Raw genomic sequence first — 17640 nt, forward strand, 5'->3', positions numbered from 1 at the left:
CTCCTGAAGCAGATTTGTGGAAGGGCCTTTACGGGGAAGGAGATGCCGGTAAAAAACACTCTTAGTAACTTCTGCTAGCTGCAATTCCATAGACATTGCCAAATCCAGGAGAATCCCCAGGCTGCTATCTTGGTCCTTTGAGGGAAGTGCAACCAAGTCCAAGACAGTTTGCAAGCCTGTACCCAGATCAGCCTGCTGCCCTGTTCTGACTTTGCCTTGAAGAAGCAAAGACATGTCTCTCTGTGTGAAGGAATAATGCCTTTGTTTAATATGGTGCTCTGCAGTTTATATAAGCGCTTGTTTTCCCCCCCCCTCTTTGTAGACTTATTTAACCAACAGACTGTCTGCTGTACGATTTGTTTTTTTTAAAATAATATTTATTAATAATTTCAGAATTACAAAAAAAAGAAAAAAGAAAAAACAACACTACAATACATAAAAAGAAGAAAAAACGCAAAACATAAAAACCAATACAACAATACAGCAAAAAGAAGATAAAAAGGGGGGGGGGGGAGACACAAATCCCATATTACATATCTTTAACTTCCATTTGCTTGTTTCGTTGACCTCCTCACACCTCCCTTTTTGTATTCTAGTTTAGTTAGTTATTTCAGCAAATTCTTTCCATCTTTCTCAATTTTTGATTAAATAATTTATCTTAACAATTTAACCTATTAATTAACTCGACAGATCCTTTCCATCTTTCCCCATATTCTGTTATTCAGATTACCTTAATTTATTTAACCTTATCTTACCATAAAATACCTTAAAGCTTGAAACTTATACTCAGTTATACATAGCTCCTGATATCATTTCTACTAGAGTCATATAGTTTCATTCCAACATTTTCCCTAATATTCATTAATTTTAAGCTAATTCCCTAAATAAAAATTTTTTCTTTATGAATTTTCTTCCAATCTTCATCCAACATCTCTTCTTCCTGGTCTCGGGTCGTGTCAGTCCTTACTGTCCATTCCATCTAGTCCATCAACCTGGAAGTCTTATGTCCGAGGCCCTTAAGTCTCTTCCATGTCCCTTCTGCAGATCATCTTCTTCTTGTTTATACTTGCACTTTTCCTTGTCTTTTGTTGGTCTCTTTCTTAATTTCTTTCCTTTCTCATTGAGGAGTAGGTCTCTGGGGGGTTCCAACCCAAAATTATCTCCGCCTCCCTTCATCAAGCCAGCCTATTCCCCACAGTCCCACTCCCCACAGTCATCAATATAATCCAAAAAATATTTACGAACATATTTCGAAGTCTCTCCAAAGTTAAGAGCCTCCTCAGCTCCAGACTCCCCCTGGCCCACTCCAACTTCAATCTTCAAAATCAGCGGCTTAAGCTCCTGTAGGGCCTTGGGTCTCTCCATTTGTATTATTTGAGGTGCAACCGCAGCCTCCTCCATTATCTTCTGCACTTGCCCAATCAATACAGGTTCCTGAGTTGGTCCCTGGGTAGTTTCTGTATCACTATTCACTATTTGTCCATGGTTATTGGCCACAACAGTCATCAAGTCCATTTTCTTATTCATCAAATCCATCTTCTCATGCATCTGTTCCAACAAAGCACTTGTCTTGCATAAAGCAAGCACCAAAACTTCCTCCCAGCTCATATTTAGTCAAGGTCAAAAGAACTAATCCCACGATCCTAATCTCACAGCTGTGTAGTCCTCAAGTAGACTGCAGCAACAATTTAGCAAGCTCCCTCTAGAGGAGACAATTTCTATTTGTATCCATCTTTTTAAAGCAAGTCCAACAAAGGAAAATTACTTTCATTTTTCAGATATTTTGTTTCTTTAGAATGCAAAGGGCAACATTGGAATCAGTTTATTTCTCTTCTTTATTTCTCCTCTTTAGCTATCTGTCAAAGTATTCCATTCACAGTCAATGAACCTCTCGAACAATTTCTGTCTCTGACACCCCGTTCCCAGGTTAGAGACAGTGGAAACTTATCTTTCTTCACTCCCTCTCCTGCAGGCGTTACACAAAGTCCCCCCCCCCTTTTCTCCTGCTTCCAAGGGGGTTTCAGTAGTTATAAATGAAGGAAATTTAGGCTTTTTTAACGACTTTCCAGGCTTTAGCTTACAAGGTTTTGCTTCAGTCTATATACAAAAAAGCGGAAGGTGGACTTCCTGTTTTGAACCTTCCCGCTTCGATGTCAGATTAAGATATTTCTTGATCCAATTTTCCGTTTCTACTCACGGGTGCTTGTTTTAAATCCAATTGTCCACAGGAAAAAGTCAGCGCTCTCCGGCGATGGCTGTGCGGCTTCACTCCGTGAAAGTAGCAGTCAGTTCGCAGCACCGCGCCGCTCACCCCACTTCACTCCGGAATCCCAAAAAGGGGTTCCCCGTGAGTGGGGGGGCGCTCCTGGTGCCCTGCCGAACCCCACGTTCCCAGGCTTCCTCCGCCTGGGATTTCTAGCGGGTCCCCACCTTCGCCGCGGCAGGAAGACCCAGTTTCCACAGAGCCAGTTCCTCCGGTCGGAGGAACTCCACCATTCGCCGATGGCGCCAACCCGGAAGTCTCCTGTTTTTTTTTTTTTGTTTGTTTTTTTGGGGGGTTTTTTTTTTTTAAAGTCTGCTTCCCAGTTTATTGGGGTCACATTAACAAAAGGTGGGTTTTCATTGATTAGCCTTATTGGTTAATTAATTAAGGATTTAAGCCCTAATTTTCATCCATTACATAAATGCTGGAAAGGTGAAATGCTCAAGGAAAGAATATAGCTGGGGCACCTGCATGTACTTGAAGAAAAGCATGCTGTTTTCAACCACAGGCAGTCAGACCTGGGGAGCAATTTGGCATATAATTGCTACCACCTCCTAAGGCACAGGACTTCTGACTTTGTTCCCTTTAGCAATGAATTATGGGGGTGAAAAGATACTGAAGTGTTTTCAATTGTGTAACTTTTAAATTATGAAACTTTTGAATGGTTGTTTTTTTTTTTTAAATAGGAAGGTGCCATTAAGAAAATGTACTGTTGATATACTTACATTATTTTCATGCTTTGCTGTGAATCTCCCTGAGTATCCAGAGATGAGATATGCCCACGAAGCGATTATGACTAATAGCTGAGGACTGTAAAACTGAAGTATAAACAAAGCAGGAAATAATCACAGCTAGACTGCTTTTTCACCATTTAAGTGAAGTATTCAAGAGTGGGGCTTAGAGTGGCTGGGGAAACGCAGCCAGATGGGCAGGGTATAAATAATAAATTATTATTATTATTATATAGACCTTGCTGGCTATGAAAATCTGAAACGGTGGCCCTGACATAAAGCTCTTGTCATGGTACAGATAATCCTTCCCATGGACACTAGGTTGTTTCTGTACTCTCACGTCTTCTCAGAGAAGGGGACAGAGTTGAAAGGGATGATAAGAATATTTCTGACTCAAGCCTTAACACTGTTAAAAATTCACTCTCTTGCTCTGCATAACAAACATAATCCCCTCAGGAACTGGATAACCTGTCAGTTGCCAGATTCACATACTTACATAAATATATTCTTATCTATGGGGTTTTATGCTCAGGGAGGCTCCAATCCCCTATAACCTTTGAGTCCCAAAAACATTTTCTTTGCAGACAGCTGTGCCTTACACTAGATCTGACATCTTTTTTCTGGCAAGGTTCCTATGGGTTTGGTGGGGAGGGGGCTAACACATGAGCTTCCAAATGTCATTGGAAATACAATTCCCATCACCCCTGACCATAGCCCTTGCTGCCTTGGGCTGCCAGGAGTTAGAATCCAACATCTGGGGGTGGGGCACAGATTAGCTACCCCTGCTTTCATAACTACTGTAATAGGAGAAAGCTGCACCTGTTGAATTTAAATTAGTAGGCAGATTTTAAAGCCACAGAGTCTCCAGCATGAAGAAAAGGCAGCAGCCTAATTGGAGACCTTTATTCCATCTAAAATAGCAGGTGTTTTCCCTGTGATAATATTCAGCTATGTTCAATGGTCACACATCATACTTCGCTGAATAAAAAAAGGCTCTGGGAACTGATGCTTCTTCTCACCTTTACAGTGGGAACTTGGGCAATAAACTGGTGTTCATCTCTGTAGGATACATTCGAACTTATTGCCTCTGAGCATTTGTGAAGTCTGCTCCTTTAGTATTGTATCTCCAGATGGAGATTCTGGGAAGATTTGAGGCCCAGTGTGTAACTTTAAAAAAAACAGCAACACCTTTTTCATCCTAGTGTCAAATATATCTGAAAGTGACCTTAAGAGAATCGAACTAATTCTGGTTTATCAAATAATCTCCAAATAATCTCCTGAGACAACCAGGAAATTCTGTAGAATGTACGATATACATTGAATGATGCAAACAAGAGTCATACAGTGAGATCAATTTCCTATAAGTATAACTTTAAATATGCTATCCGATTCTGTTTGACTGGTTTAGCATGATGACCTCATCTTTGATTGGAGATGGAAGAAGGCACTGGTGTCATTTTGTCCAGTTGATAAATCACTTGGCCTGGAAACCAACTATAGCAGTGGTGGAATACCTACGGTCCTCTAGATGTTGCTGGACTACAACCCAGCATTCCTACTGGTTACGCTGGCTGGGGCAGATGAAAGCTGGAGTCCACATCTGGAGGGCTAAGAGTTGTCCCACCACTGTTCTAGAGCCTCCCCACTTCTGTCTTTGCCACCTATTCCCATGACTACAGTTCAAGACTAGGTGTATTATTATTATTATTTGGATGTCTGGTCATTTTGGGGAGACCCGGAGGTGCTTTGAAAAGCCATCATTGTACTTTGCATGCTGTGCCACAATATTTGGTAAAACAGGGTGTACAAGTTTCATAGCTGCACACTGTGGTTCCGCTCCTTCCTCCTGGGCCGTGTCCAGAAAGTGGTTTGGGGGATGAGTGTTCAGATCCCTGGGCTCTCACTTCTGGGGTACCTCAGGGTTCCGTCCTCTCCCCCATGCTTTTTAACATCATATGAAGCTGCTGGGAGAGATCATCAGGGAGTTTGGGCTGAGTGTTCAGCAGTATGCAGATGACACCCAGCTCTACCTCTCTTTTAAATCAGAACCAGTGAAGGCAGTGAAGGCCTGGAGGCAGTTGGAGGATGGATGGCGGCTAACAGATTGAGGTTGAATCCTGACAAGAAGTCCTGTTTCTGGGGGACGGGGCAGGCGGGTGTGGGGGACTCCCTTGTCCTGAATGGGGTAACTGCCCCTGAAGGACCAGGTGCACAGCCTGGGAGTCATTTTGGCTGTCCATGGAGGCGCAGGTTAATTCTGTGTCCAGGGCAGCTGTCTACCAGCTCCATCTGGTACAGCTGAGACCCTACCTGCCTGTGGACTGTTAGCCAGAGTGGTGCATGCTCTAGTTATCTCCCGCTTGGACTACTGCAACACGCTCTACGTGGGGCTACCTTTGAAGGTGACCCGGAAACTGCAACTAATCCAGAATGCGGCAGCTAGAGTGGTGACTGGGAGTGGCCGCCGGGACCATATTAATACCGGTCCTGAGAGATCTACATTGGCTCCCAGTACGTTTCCGAGCACAATTCAAAGTGTTGGTGCTAACCTTTAAAGCCCTAAACGGCCTCAGTCCTGAAAGAGTGTCTCCACCCCCATCGTTCAGACCAGACACTGAGATCCAGCGCTGAGGGCCTTCTGGCGGTTCCCTCATTGTGAGAAGTAAGGTTACAAGGAACCAGACAGAGGGCCATCTCGGTAGTGGCACCTGCCCTGTGGAACGCCCTTCCATCAGATGTCAAGGAAATAAACAGCTATCCTATTTTTAAAAGACATCTGAAGGCAGCCCTGTTTAGGGAAGTTTTTCATATTTAATATTTAATGAACCCTTGAGTCACATTTGGCAATGAGGGCATCCCATAGAGGACAGACAGACAGCCAAACAAACAAACAAACACAAGCCACTTTCCAAAATATATAGTAGATTCTTCCTTGAATAAAACAAACACTTTGTGTCAATAAACCAAATAATTACTCCCCGACATAGTGGGCTGCTAAAGTGCCAATTCAAACCCAGATTACAACCACCAAATGAACAGGAACCATTTTCAAGCTGAATGAATTTGTTGTGAAAACAAAAGCAGCCATGTCTCTTTTTACTGGAAGTCTGTTGTCTTGGGACAACTTGAAAAGTCAAACTCAAAATTAGAGATTGTCGTGCAGTGCCACCTTGTGGTGAAATATAGTGAGACTACCCCCAATTAAAATTGACGAGTTTATATTCTGGGCATGAATGGGTCCGTTCAGCATGAAGTTCCAGTAACAAGGCAAAGCTGTGTGGTTTTTTTATTCAAAGCATTCCATATTTAGATGTGCATCAAGTGCTTATTTACAAACTTGACAGTGGCTAAAGTTCATTTTGGACTGGGGAGGCTACCTTCTTCAAGTTCATTGACCACTGCGACAGTGTTTTCCGGAGAATATGCAGGTGTCTCTTTAGAATCAATGGACCCATATCCAAAGCTCTGCCTCTCCAGGTGCTCTTTTTCGTTTGATGCAACAGTCCCCTCCATCTCCTGCATCTCTTCTCCATCTTCATCACTTTCACTTTCCTGAAACCAACCCCCAGACAATAGCAAATTCAAAACCAAAACAATTTGGATGTCTTAAGGGAGGCGTGTGACAACAGCTAGATAAATGTTTTCTTATTTTACATAAGAGCCTACTGGATCAGGACAGTGGTCCAGGATGTCCACAGGAATATCACATTCTCCTGTCCTGCGGTTTCCAGCTGACAAGTCAAGGGTCCCCATCTTATATTGGTGCAGCTTGTACTTTCTGCCCAAATGTATAACCTTACATTTGTCCCTACTGAAATTCATTTTGTTAGCTTGCGCCCAGTTCTCTAATCTGTCCTTAGCTTTAGCTACCCCTCCCAGTTTGGTGTCGCCTGCAAATTTGAAGAGCATCCCCTCAATTCCTTCATCCAAGTCCTTTATAAAGATGTTGAACAACAACAGGCCCAGGACAGAACCCTGCAGCACCCCACTTGTCATTTTTTTCCAGGATGATGAGGAACCTTTACTGACCACTCTTTGGGTTCAGTCAGTCAACCAGCGTTCAACAGTGGAAAAGACTCTGAAGATGGTGGACCCTCCTTCATTGGAGATTTCAAAGCAGAGGTTGGATGGCCATCTGTCATGGATGCTTTAGTTGAGATCTGTGCATTGCAGGGGGTTGGACTAGATGACCCCAGGGGGTCTCTTCCAGCTCTACAATTCTATGATTCTATGACCGTGGAGGCAAAGCACAGCCATCATGGTTAATAGCCATTAATAGCCTTTACCAATTTTTTTATAATCAAGTGGTACTTAAATTTTGTGAAATAAATCACTTAAGTATTAAAAGTAAAGGGACCCCTGACCGTAAGGTCCAGTCGTGGATGACTCTGGGGTTGCGGCGCTCATCTCGCTTTATTGGCCGAGGGAGCCAGCGTACAGCTTCCGGGTCTTTGGCCAGCATGACAAAGCCGCTTCTGGTGAACCAGAGCAGCGCAAGGAAATGCCGTTTACCTTCCCGCCAGAGTGGTACCTATTGATCTACTTGCACTTTGATGTGCTTTTGAACTGCTAGGTCGGCAGGAGCAGGGATCGAGCAACGGGAGCTCACCCCATCACGGGGATTCGAACCACCGACCTTCTGATCGGCAAGTCCTAGGCTCTGTGGTTTAACCCACAACGCCACCCGTGTCCCTTAACGTAAGTATTAATGGAAGCTGAAACGTAGCAGAATGGAAACAGCACTGATTGTGATAAACACAGAACAGGACAGCCTCCCCATATTCCTAAGCCACAGCCCGCCCTATTCAGTCTAAGGAAAAGCTTTTGGGAGCCCTCAGGAAGACACCAAGGGGGAGAAGGAGAGAGTGAAAATGTCACCTTTCCTCCCATCTCCTTTGCTGGTGTTTCTCTGGATCCAACAACATTAGAATTTAGGTATATCATCAGGTGTAAAGGCAGACCTCAGACATTTTGAAGAAAAATAAGTGTTGTTGCTTCCACAGTCAGCCTCAGCACAGCTGGAAACCACTTTTAGGTTTCTGCATCAGAGGCTGACTTCTCACAAAACAGCAGGTGAAATGGTAAATCTCTACCTCGTTTGCCTGCTGTTTTGAGAAAGATTGGCCTATGATGCAAAGTCTATAAGCAGTTTCCAGCTGTGCTGTGGCTGACCCTTGTGGGGGCAGGGGAAAGAGAAGTCTTCCATATGACTCAAAATTGCATAAATTCAGGCTGGAGGTGTGAGAGAGTGCTATCTTAAGAAATGCTCCCCCATCCAACACTAAACTAGGTGTCAGGGAAAGGGACTGCAAGTTTTCTAGGAAAAGATGAAGTCTTGTGGAGTCCCACCTGCTACAAGTAATTCTTATCAGCTGTTTTGGAGACTTGCTTGCAGAAACAGTTAAAAGGGACCAGCAGGAATACAAGATGTTTGTTTTGGGAAGTGAGTGCTAACATGCCTTTAATATTCCCATGTAACCCAATTTCAAAAGGACCCTCCTTTGTTATTTCCTGCCAAACTTCACAGCCAGGCCCATTTTTCTTTGCTCTTCAGAGATCCCCACATCCAAAGCTGATTGCATTCCAGCTTCATCTTTATTGTCACTCAGCAGACTCACAAGAAAACAGGAGGGCTTATCCCTAGCAGCTTCTTAGCCTCCAATGAAACAGCCAGATAACCGGGCAATCGGTAAACAAACAGATTTGCTCTGAATTCTCTGAAGAGTTGCCAGAGAAAAGGAGGTCGTTCCCTGGAGATAAATTCAATAGTATCGGTGCTGGGGGCCTGAGCCATAATAAAGCAACCCTAATTAACCAAACACAAACAATCCCAGTGATCTTAATTCCTGTTGCTTTTGCTCCACTTGGAGCTAGACTACACTTACCTTGTTCTGTGTCCTGTAGTATTCGTCTATTGCATATTGATATTTGGATTCATTGAGTCCAAACAGCGCGGCGAACTTCCCACCAAGAAATTCGCAAGCTGTAAGGATATTGAAGAAAAACAGCAATTGGGAACTTCATCTTAGAGAGAGAGAATAGAAAATGGATAGAAGGGAAGTGGGAATCACCAGTGGATCCCAACGGATACAACAAGCCACATCCCACCTGAGCTGAGCTCATGTTGATCTCTAGCTTGTGAGCAGAGTATGTGGAGACCAAAAGATGGGCCATAGGGCAACTATGGATTTCTGTGGGCTATGGATGCACATTAATCCTCCCACACCATATGCACCACATTTTAACTTCCATTAAAATGGCCTTCTTCAACCTGGTGCCCCTCCAGATGTTGTTGGACTACAACTCCCATCAACCCCAGCCAGCATGGTTACTGGTCAGGGATGATGGGAGTTGTAGTCCAATAACATCTGTTGGGCCCTAAGCTGGGGGTGGCTATAATAAGATAGGCCTTGTTCCTGGTTTGCTGGATGAAGATGAAGACAGACAGATGTCCTTACCCAGGAGCAGAAGACTTAACCAATGTCCACAGACCCAACATGGGCATTTTTTTAAAGCAATTGTGAATTGATGTGGTGACTGTTCTCACCTCATCAATCTGGCAACCATATTGAAAAGGAAAACGCTTACTAAAAAAAGTTGTCGCTGCTATTCGAAGGACCCAAAATCGCAGGTAACTAGCCCAGGAGAGGCTATGAACCTATGAAACAAAAGCAACATTTTACCAATGACAGTACAGAAACTCATTTGCCACTCCATTAACAGCAGGATTATATATTTGAGATCGGGGCTGTGGATGTCTCTTTTGACCTCAGAAGACAAAATGTCTTCCTTACAACTCAGGTGGAGTGACAGGTGGAGAAAAGGGCCTTTTTTGTCGTGGCACCCAGCATATTCAAATGCCCTCTTTAACAAAGCTTGCTTAGACCCGAGTCATTGCCAGTATATATATTAATGCTTAGGCCTTCCAGCACATTAAGACCAACTGATGGTCATTATCGGCTCTACTGAGATTTTAAATTACCTGATGTCATATGCTGTGCACGTATATTGCTTTTCAAGCACATTCAAAGCACATTATTTTTGTCAAGAATTATGGGCGCTGTTGTTACAATTCCCAGCAACCTTAAACAAACGACAGTGTCCAGAATTCTTTGCGGGGGATGGGTGGGTGTGGATTGTGCTTTAAAGGTATAGTGTGTATGCAGTGGGAAATTAGATACATTTATTTTAATTGCTTTTTGTTTTGTGTTATTAGCTGCCCTGGGAGTATTTTTTTAAAATGTAAGGTTATATACAAATTTGCTGTTTTTAAAAACATTCTCACAGTGTCAGGAAGTGGATTGTGGTCGCTTTCCTCCATATCTTCTTCCTCTGTACTGTATTCTTCCATCGTTTCACCACTTGTAAAATGAATAATCCTCCTTGGAGGTTTTCCTCCCTTTGAACCTTCATCTCCTGGCTGTTTGCCACCATTTTCTTCTTCCTGCTCATCAGAAAGATGGTGATCAGCTGAGACAATTTTAGGAAAATTGTGGGAGCATCCATATGCATCATTATTTTTATTTCGCTCACGGTGAGTTGGTAATAAGGTTGTGCGCTGCACATATCCTCTGTGTATATATCATATACAAATATGGAATCTACTTAACATTCCATTGCACTCTTTGCAACTTTTGGCCACACTTTTAGAGTGACCAGGAAACTAAAAACCAAGCAGAGCTATGAAGACAAGAGCAGGGCTTGATTCTAGGGTACGAGTCCTCCAGATGTTGAACTACAACTGCCATCATCCCTGACTACCAGCTATACTGGCTGAGGATGATGGGAGTTCAACAATATCTAGAGGACTCCATGTTGGCTACCCCTATTCTAGGATAACAGGGAAGAAGTTCAGGACATACAAACACACCCCCATGACGTGCCTGAGTTGTTTTAAATTTGTGCTTAGTTAGAGGGAAAGTGTTTGTCTTCTCAGACAGATAAAGTACAAAATATGAGAGTCTATATGAAGACCTCAGGGCTTCAGCACAGTCCATAAAATCATATTGTGCACTTAAAATATTTTGCACACATATTTTACAATGCATCAGGGGATCGTGCTAAAAACACATCTAGCTCTGGAGCAGAAAATTTTGTTTACCGCTCCATTATCTCCCAGCTACTGTGACAAACACTAGGGGAGTTAAAAGCAGGTTCAAAGGATTTTCTCTGCTGCCGTGTGCGAGGAATTATAATAGGCAGCTATTGCTAAAGATCTATTAAAAACCCACAATAGTCACTCACCTTCAGAATCCCTTGGCTCCCTTCCATCACAGAAATGAAAATCTGACTAAAATGCTGAAGAAGTTGGGAGGAAAACAAGAAAACATAACTGGGCCTCCTCCTCTTTTGGGAACATTAGCAGCTCATAACTGAAGACACCAGCCAGGAAAAGCAGAGCTGCTTCAGGAGGGAATTGCGCTCATAAAAAGGGCTGGCTGTATTTGAATTGTGGGCTGGGCTTTTTTCTTCCTTTTTCTGTCATGCAGATCTAAATGATTGCAACAGAGAGGTGGAGAGCCAAGAGGAACAAGTACCTGCAACAATAATAGTTTAGGAAGCTGCCAAATCTGCAATTTCTTTTTTCCAAATCTAGTTTTAGGGATTCATTTTCAGCACCTCCTTTTTGATGCCCTCCCTCCCTCAAAATGTTTAACGAGGTTAAAAGTCACAGTGGTATTTGCTCTTTCCCAGCAGTTAACCAGCCAGAATCAACGCCACACCTTTGTTGAATGGAGAGAAGCCGCTTGTGACCTGGGATGCCGCGCCACCTACTGCTTGTTTTGCGAAAGTGCCACGTGTTAGGAAGTTACACGTAGCAATCTCAGGTCTTCTAGCTATGCTGCGGATTCCCGACAGAACCGACTTGAACAAGCCATTATCTCGTTTTTTAATCAGAAGCTTTTGTCGTATGCATAGCAAAGAATAAGGCATAATCAGACTAGGTAAGGGGATATTTATTTTGAGTTTAACTTCTCCAAAGCTTGACTGATTCTGTCCAACTCTGATTCAGTCTGGTAATAGGTTTTAATTTATAGTGTACCAAGGTATTCAAAATTATTCATAGTCAATCACTGTCAGTAGTCCTAACAACAGTCCTATAAGGTAGGCCCGGCTTTCTCCACTTTGGGTCCCCAAATGCTGTTGGACTACAACTCCCATCATCCCTAGAGAAAAGGGCCAGCAGTCAGGGATGATGGGAGTTGTTGTCCATCAACATCCGGTTGGGGGCAAGGCTGAAAAAAGCAGAGGTAGTAGATTCTTTGCATATCGCAAAGGGGCAGAGGTTAAGAGATGGGGCAGCCAGTTGCAAATAAGACTTGTGCCGCATGGGAAACAATGAAGGCACATTATGGGATGTGTGGGCAGGACAAGTTGCTGCTGCTGCTGATATTCCAGTTTCCACATGATTGCTTTGCCTCTGACCACCCTACTGAAAGATACTGGCTTGCCTAAGTCATGTAGGGAGTTAATAGGCGAGACAAATTTAACCTGGGAGATGTCCCAGCTCAAGCTTGTAGTCTTAAGACACTATAATATACAGTGGTACCTCAGGTTAAGAACTTAATTCATTCTGGAGGTCCGTTCTTAACCTGAAACTGTTCTTAACCTGAAGCACCACTTTAGCTAATGGGGCCTCCTGCTGCTGCTGTGCCGCTGTTGCACTATTTCTGTTCTCATCCTGAGGTAAAGTTCTTAACCTGAGGCACTATTTCTGGGTTAGCGGAGTCTGTAACCTGAAGCGTCTGTAACCCGAGGTACCACGGCACAGGGAAGCACCTTAGTTTAATAGCACAAGAAAAGCCTGCTGGATCAGGCCAGTGGCCTCTCTAGTCCACCATCCTATTCTCACAAGCAGGACCCAAGCACAAGAACAGTCCCCTCTTCTGTGGCTTCCAGCAACTGGTATTCAGAAGCATTGCTGCCTCTGATAGTTGAGACTGAACATAGACATCAGGGTTAGTAGTAGCCATCGATAACCTTATCGTCCATGAATTTGTCTCCTGCTTTTTAAAAGCCATTTGAATTGGCAGCCGTTAACAGCTGCTATACCATGGTTGAACTATGGGGTTGCAACATTGGTACTTTGGTTGGCGCTGGGCTCCTGGGATGTCATCAAGCGTTTTCAAAGGATGAATGACAGAAGAGCCTTTGCATGAAAGCTAGTTGCTTATTTCACAAGGAGACTTGACATATAAACTTTTAGGCACCAAAAAGAGTGAGCACCAGAAGGATATGGAAGAATTCACACACACAACCCCATAACAGCTTGCCGTAAAAAAGCCTGTCGTTTCCCCTGCCTGGGGTTAAGCCTTGAGATAAGCGGAGGCTAACAGAGACTGTGAACCAATCAGGTAACAGGCGACCTTGCAAGAATAATTCAACATTGGTTTGTAATCTGGCCTAGCTCAAGTAATCAGGTAGGTTACAGTAGTCAATCTTCTACTTCTAGTATCTTGACCAGTACAAGTAGCATGTGATAATTCACAAAATTATAAGCAGCATCACAATTCTTAAGTGCAGAGTTGTCTTTGCAACAATACATTAATATCCAGCTGTGTGCAAGGCTGTATCACAGGATTCATCGGGACACAAGCAGATTTTTTTAAAATTAAAGGAATCAAGTACCTTTGGCCTCAGTGCAGGTTCTCACATGCTTAGACAAAAATGCTTAGCTATGATACATACTAATCTTTTGAGCTCGAGCACTGCACGCTCAATGAAAACTTGGGTGTAACACATGCTGCTTTAGTGTTTCTTCATTGAAAACCAATAATCCTACTGATTTGTCCGAGATATCCAAAGGGGAAATTAAGCTTTTAGGGTGGCGTGTCTCTAACAAAGCTAGCTATTTCCTGTGAGCTAAAATAAAACAGAAAACACTCAGAGGAGATTTCAGGCATACCGTTTATCATAGCATATTGTTTGCTGAAACTGCAGTTTATGCAGTTCTTTTTTATTAAAGGCCATATCATGCTGACAAATTTATATATCTGGTTTAATAAAAATGGTTTTAACACTAGTATCCCAAGTTCTGTAAAGTCTCTTAAACCTTGCATTACTCTCAGTTCATGTAAAAGTATATATAATTTGTATAGTCCACTTTAACGCCCAGAGCATATCTAAAAGTGGTTTACAAGAAAATAGCGTCACATTCAAAATCTGGTACAGGAAAAGAATTTACATAGCATAGTGGATAATGTTGGACTAGGACATGGAAGACCGGAGTATAATTCCCACTCACCTGGGTCACCTTGGGCCACTTACTGACTCTCAGCCTATCCTACTTTATAGGGATGTTGAAAGGATAAAATGGGGGACTTCCGGGTTGGTGCCATCGCGGAATGGCGGACTCCCTCCGAGCTCCGGAGGGAGTCTGCTCGGCAGGGGCTGGGTCCTACCGCGCCGGCGACGCGGGGACCCTCAAAAACCACGGGCACGGAGCCCGTGGACATGGGGACTCGGCTGGCACCGCTAGCGCCCTCCCGACTCGTGAAGGAGCCTTTTTAAAGGCTTCGGATCGGGTGCCGGGGAGTGGCGTGGTGCTTTGAGTCCATTGCTTCCCCTGCCGAGCGCAGCCGCATGCCATTCGACGGAGAGCGCTGACTTCTTCCATTGGAAATTCGGACTATCAACAACAACCCGTGAGTAATTGGGAAACCGGGTACAAAAGGAGAAAAAAAGAAATTTTTTTCGGATTCGGCACGAGCGGGGGGGATCTAAAAAGGAAGTCAGTCCCCCCCCCCGATTGTAAACATTCTAAAACAAGGACTGGGTAACCAAGATCGAAAGAGAAGTTTATTGCTGACAAAAATCATTAATTCCACGATGGGAAATTACAAGAATTGTGCTGGAGGAGAAGAGTGGAGGGTGAGAGGGAAAATGCAACCCCCCCTGGGAACCGGGGCGATTCGTAGAGCCTGGCGAAGAGAGACGGAGACTTTGACAGCTGTCAAAGTAGCTGTCAAAGTTGGAGAATATAAAGAGGATTTTGTTACAAGGACTTTGCTGGCTAATTCTGTTACAATTTGACACAATATGGATATAAACTGTCGGAAAATAAGGAACAACAATTTGACTTTTGGATTAGAGGATATAAAGTTACTACAATCCCCCTAGAGGGGTTTCGGGACATTACAAGTGGTCGTACGTGGAAAATCACTCTGGGATTCGCACAGGACTTATCTTCTGGGAAAGCTGCAAAACTGACATAGTATTTTGTCTACAGAGGTGTTTACATTAAAAGGAGACAATAGAATTTTCTATTGAAGAAAGGAAGGGACTGGACGTAAGTTTTTGTTCCTGAACAACAAACCTCTGTAGAGATACCAGATTTCGGAATAAGAACGTTTTAGCAGCTGAACAAGACAAGAAACCTGAGAAAGTAAGGAATAAAAAGAACAAAGGACTAACTACGACACGGAAAGAACAATGGGAGGAGCAGCAAAGACCAAGGAAATTAAAGGCCTCTATTAGACTGGATTTTTGAAGTTAAACATTATTAAAATAAACAAATTAAAAGAAAACCGGCAAGGTGGAATGGGAAAAATCTGGCCATGGACTTGAGACCTCCAGGCTGACAACATATAGACTGATGGACATGTGGAATTCAAACCGGGGAAGGGAAGGGGGAGTTTTGGAATCCAAAGGCTAATGTAACCATCTTTTTGAACCTTCTTATATTTTTTATCTTCTATTTCTTTATATAACTTTTGTATATCATGGTATTTTGATTTGGCATGTTTAAAAAAAAGGGAATTCGTGGAAGGAAATGGGGGTTGATCTTGGGGAAAAATCCTTTTTTCTTTTTCTGTTAATGATGAGGGATGATGATAAAATTGTATAATTTAAATTGGTTAATGGGTTAAACATATTAAGTTTTAAACTGGGAGTGAGAGCTTGTGGAACCAAATTAATGAAAGGGGAATACAGTCGGGGGGGGAGGAGGGAGTCCTAGAAAGAAGATAACGAAAGTAAGGCTCTAAATGTATTCTATCTTTTCTTTTCTGTTATATTTTTATATTATTGGAAATTCTAATAAATATGATTTAAAAAAAAAAAAAAAGAAAGGATAAAATGGGGAGGGGAGAGCTACGTACACCACCTTGAACTCCTTGGAGGAAAGGTGGGATGGAAATGTAAGAACAGTAAGGAAAATCAATTATCCGCGCTGTATTTCCTGCCATAATAATAATAATAATTTATTACTTATACCCCGCCCATCTGACCGGGTTGCCCCAATCACTCTGGTGGCTTCCCAGAAAATATAAAGGGACAAAACAAAATATCAAACATTAAACGCTTCTCCCTACAGGGCTCCCTTCAGAAGGTTGTATAGTTGTTTATCTCTTTGTCATCTGCAGGGTGGGTGCCACTACTGAGAAGGCCCTCTGCCTGGTTCCCTGTAACTTTGCTTCTCAAAGTGAGGGAACTGCCAGTTGGCACTTGGAGCAGGATGGGGTGAATGATGGGGTGGAGACACTCCTTTGGCTTTAGTGGGTCTCTGTTGTCATACGAGGTAGCAGCTCCCACCAAAATTTCCTTGAGGCTGGGGAGCCTTCCCAGTGCACCAGCAACATCAGAGCAGCTAAGCCAAAAGGTATTCAAAGGGGTTACGTGGTCCCACTGCGACATCAGGGATCTGCTGAAGAATTAACACTCGCAGCCTACAAGCTGTGAACATGCTAGGCATTTTATTATTCCTACAGCTCCATGGTGCTTTTACATAGCAGTGTTTTAAAATCAATTGCTACATTTTCCATCAGATACATTTTAATTATGAGTGCATAAGGAAAAGCAGCCCAACATTCAGAAAATAATATGAAAATGTTCAGCTTGCATGTTAAGCAACTCATTCGTCCATAAAGTCCCAACCAGCTTCTCTTAAGAATGTTATGGCAAGCAGGGGAGCAAACCGAAGAGGCAAATCAGAAGTATTAAATGTAGGGAATGCATACAGATACTGAATAGCTTATCCTTCAAGAGAAAAATGTCACAATTACAAAAGAGAAATCTATATACACTGGAGTGTAAAAAGATCATGCCCTGTTTTCATTAATTATATACATAATTATATATACTACATGACATCCGAGTCAAAATAATGGTAAAAGGCAAACAGAAATCCAAGAGCATGTTGATTCATTTCCATTCATACCACATTCTTGATATGCAGTCAAAGGCCACCCAAGCTTGGGAAAGGGGCCAGGAAGATCTGTTAATTCCCTCTTGATACAGATCTCAACCAGCATTCCAGTAATGGCAAGACGTAAAGAGTAAAGTTTCCCCAACTCCAAAAAAGCAATCAGGAACTTTCAGCATGTGTTTTTGTATGCAAGTGTGCAAACATGTACACTAGGAAACCTTAAATACATAAACACAGCTGTTCTAAAAATAAACGGAATGTTTTTTACTGCCAAGGATAATTTTGGAATCCCAAATCTGCAAATACGCTCACTAACATGCTGCCTCATTAGTGACCGGTACAAAAATCAGTATATTCTTCAAAGCATCTTGCAGCGCCAGCTAACATTTCCACAGATTTGAAGCAGTGCCTTTTCAACATCAGAAACGCACCAACAAGCCAGAGGGTTTAGCCAACCTTACCTTCTGTCCTGCTCTTTCCAGGCACAGGAATACACTTAA

General features: G+C 42.9%; 1 protein-coding gene across 1 annotated transcript; it reads right to left on the reverse strand.

Annotated features, from left to right (window-relative positions):
* Positions 1-6266: 6266 nt before the first annotated feature.
* FAM177B (family with sequence similarity 177 member B) lies at positions 6267-11416 on the reverse strand. The gene is made up of 5 exons (XM_081000356.1): positions 11239-11416; positions 10280-10438; positions 9583-9652; positions 8880-8977; positions 6267-6546 (listed from the first exon to the last, which is right to left on the reverse strand). Exons 1-5 carry the CDS (start codon positions 11263-11265, stop codon positions 6349-6351), a joined length of 552 nt encoding a protein of 183 aa, XP_080856482.1. The 5' UTR covers positions 11266-11416; the 3' UTR covers positions 6267-6348.
* Between the last annotated feature and the right edge of the window lie 6224 nt (positions 11417-17640).

The sequence above is a fragment of the Podarcis pityusensis genome (genome assembly GCF_964106645.2).
Source record: "Podarcis pityusensis genome assembly, chromosome: 3".
Classification (NCBI taxonomy): domain Eukaryota; kingdom Metazoa; phylum Chordata; class Lepidosauria; order Squamata; family Lacertidae; genus Podarcis; species Podarcis pityusensis.

Bases quoted from the DNA above. Each gene is read 5' to 3' on its own strand.
- FAM177B (XM_081000356.1), bottom strand. From the start codon at position 11,265: ATGGAAGGGAGCCAAGGGATTCTGAAG. The intron at 9,653-10,279 runs GTGAGAATGTTT...TTTGTTTCATAG, and splicing joins ACAATCCACTTCCTGACACT to GTTCATAGCCTCTCCTGGGC. The intron at 8,978-9,582 runs GTAAGCGTTTTC...ATATCCTTACAG, and splicing joins AGCAGCGACAACTTTTTTTA to CTTGCGAATTTCTTGGTGGG.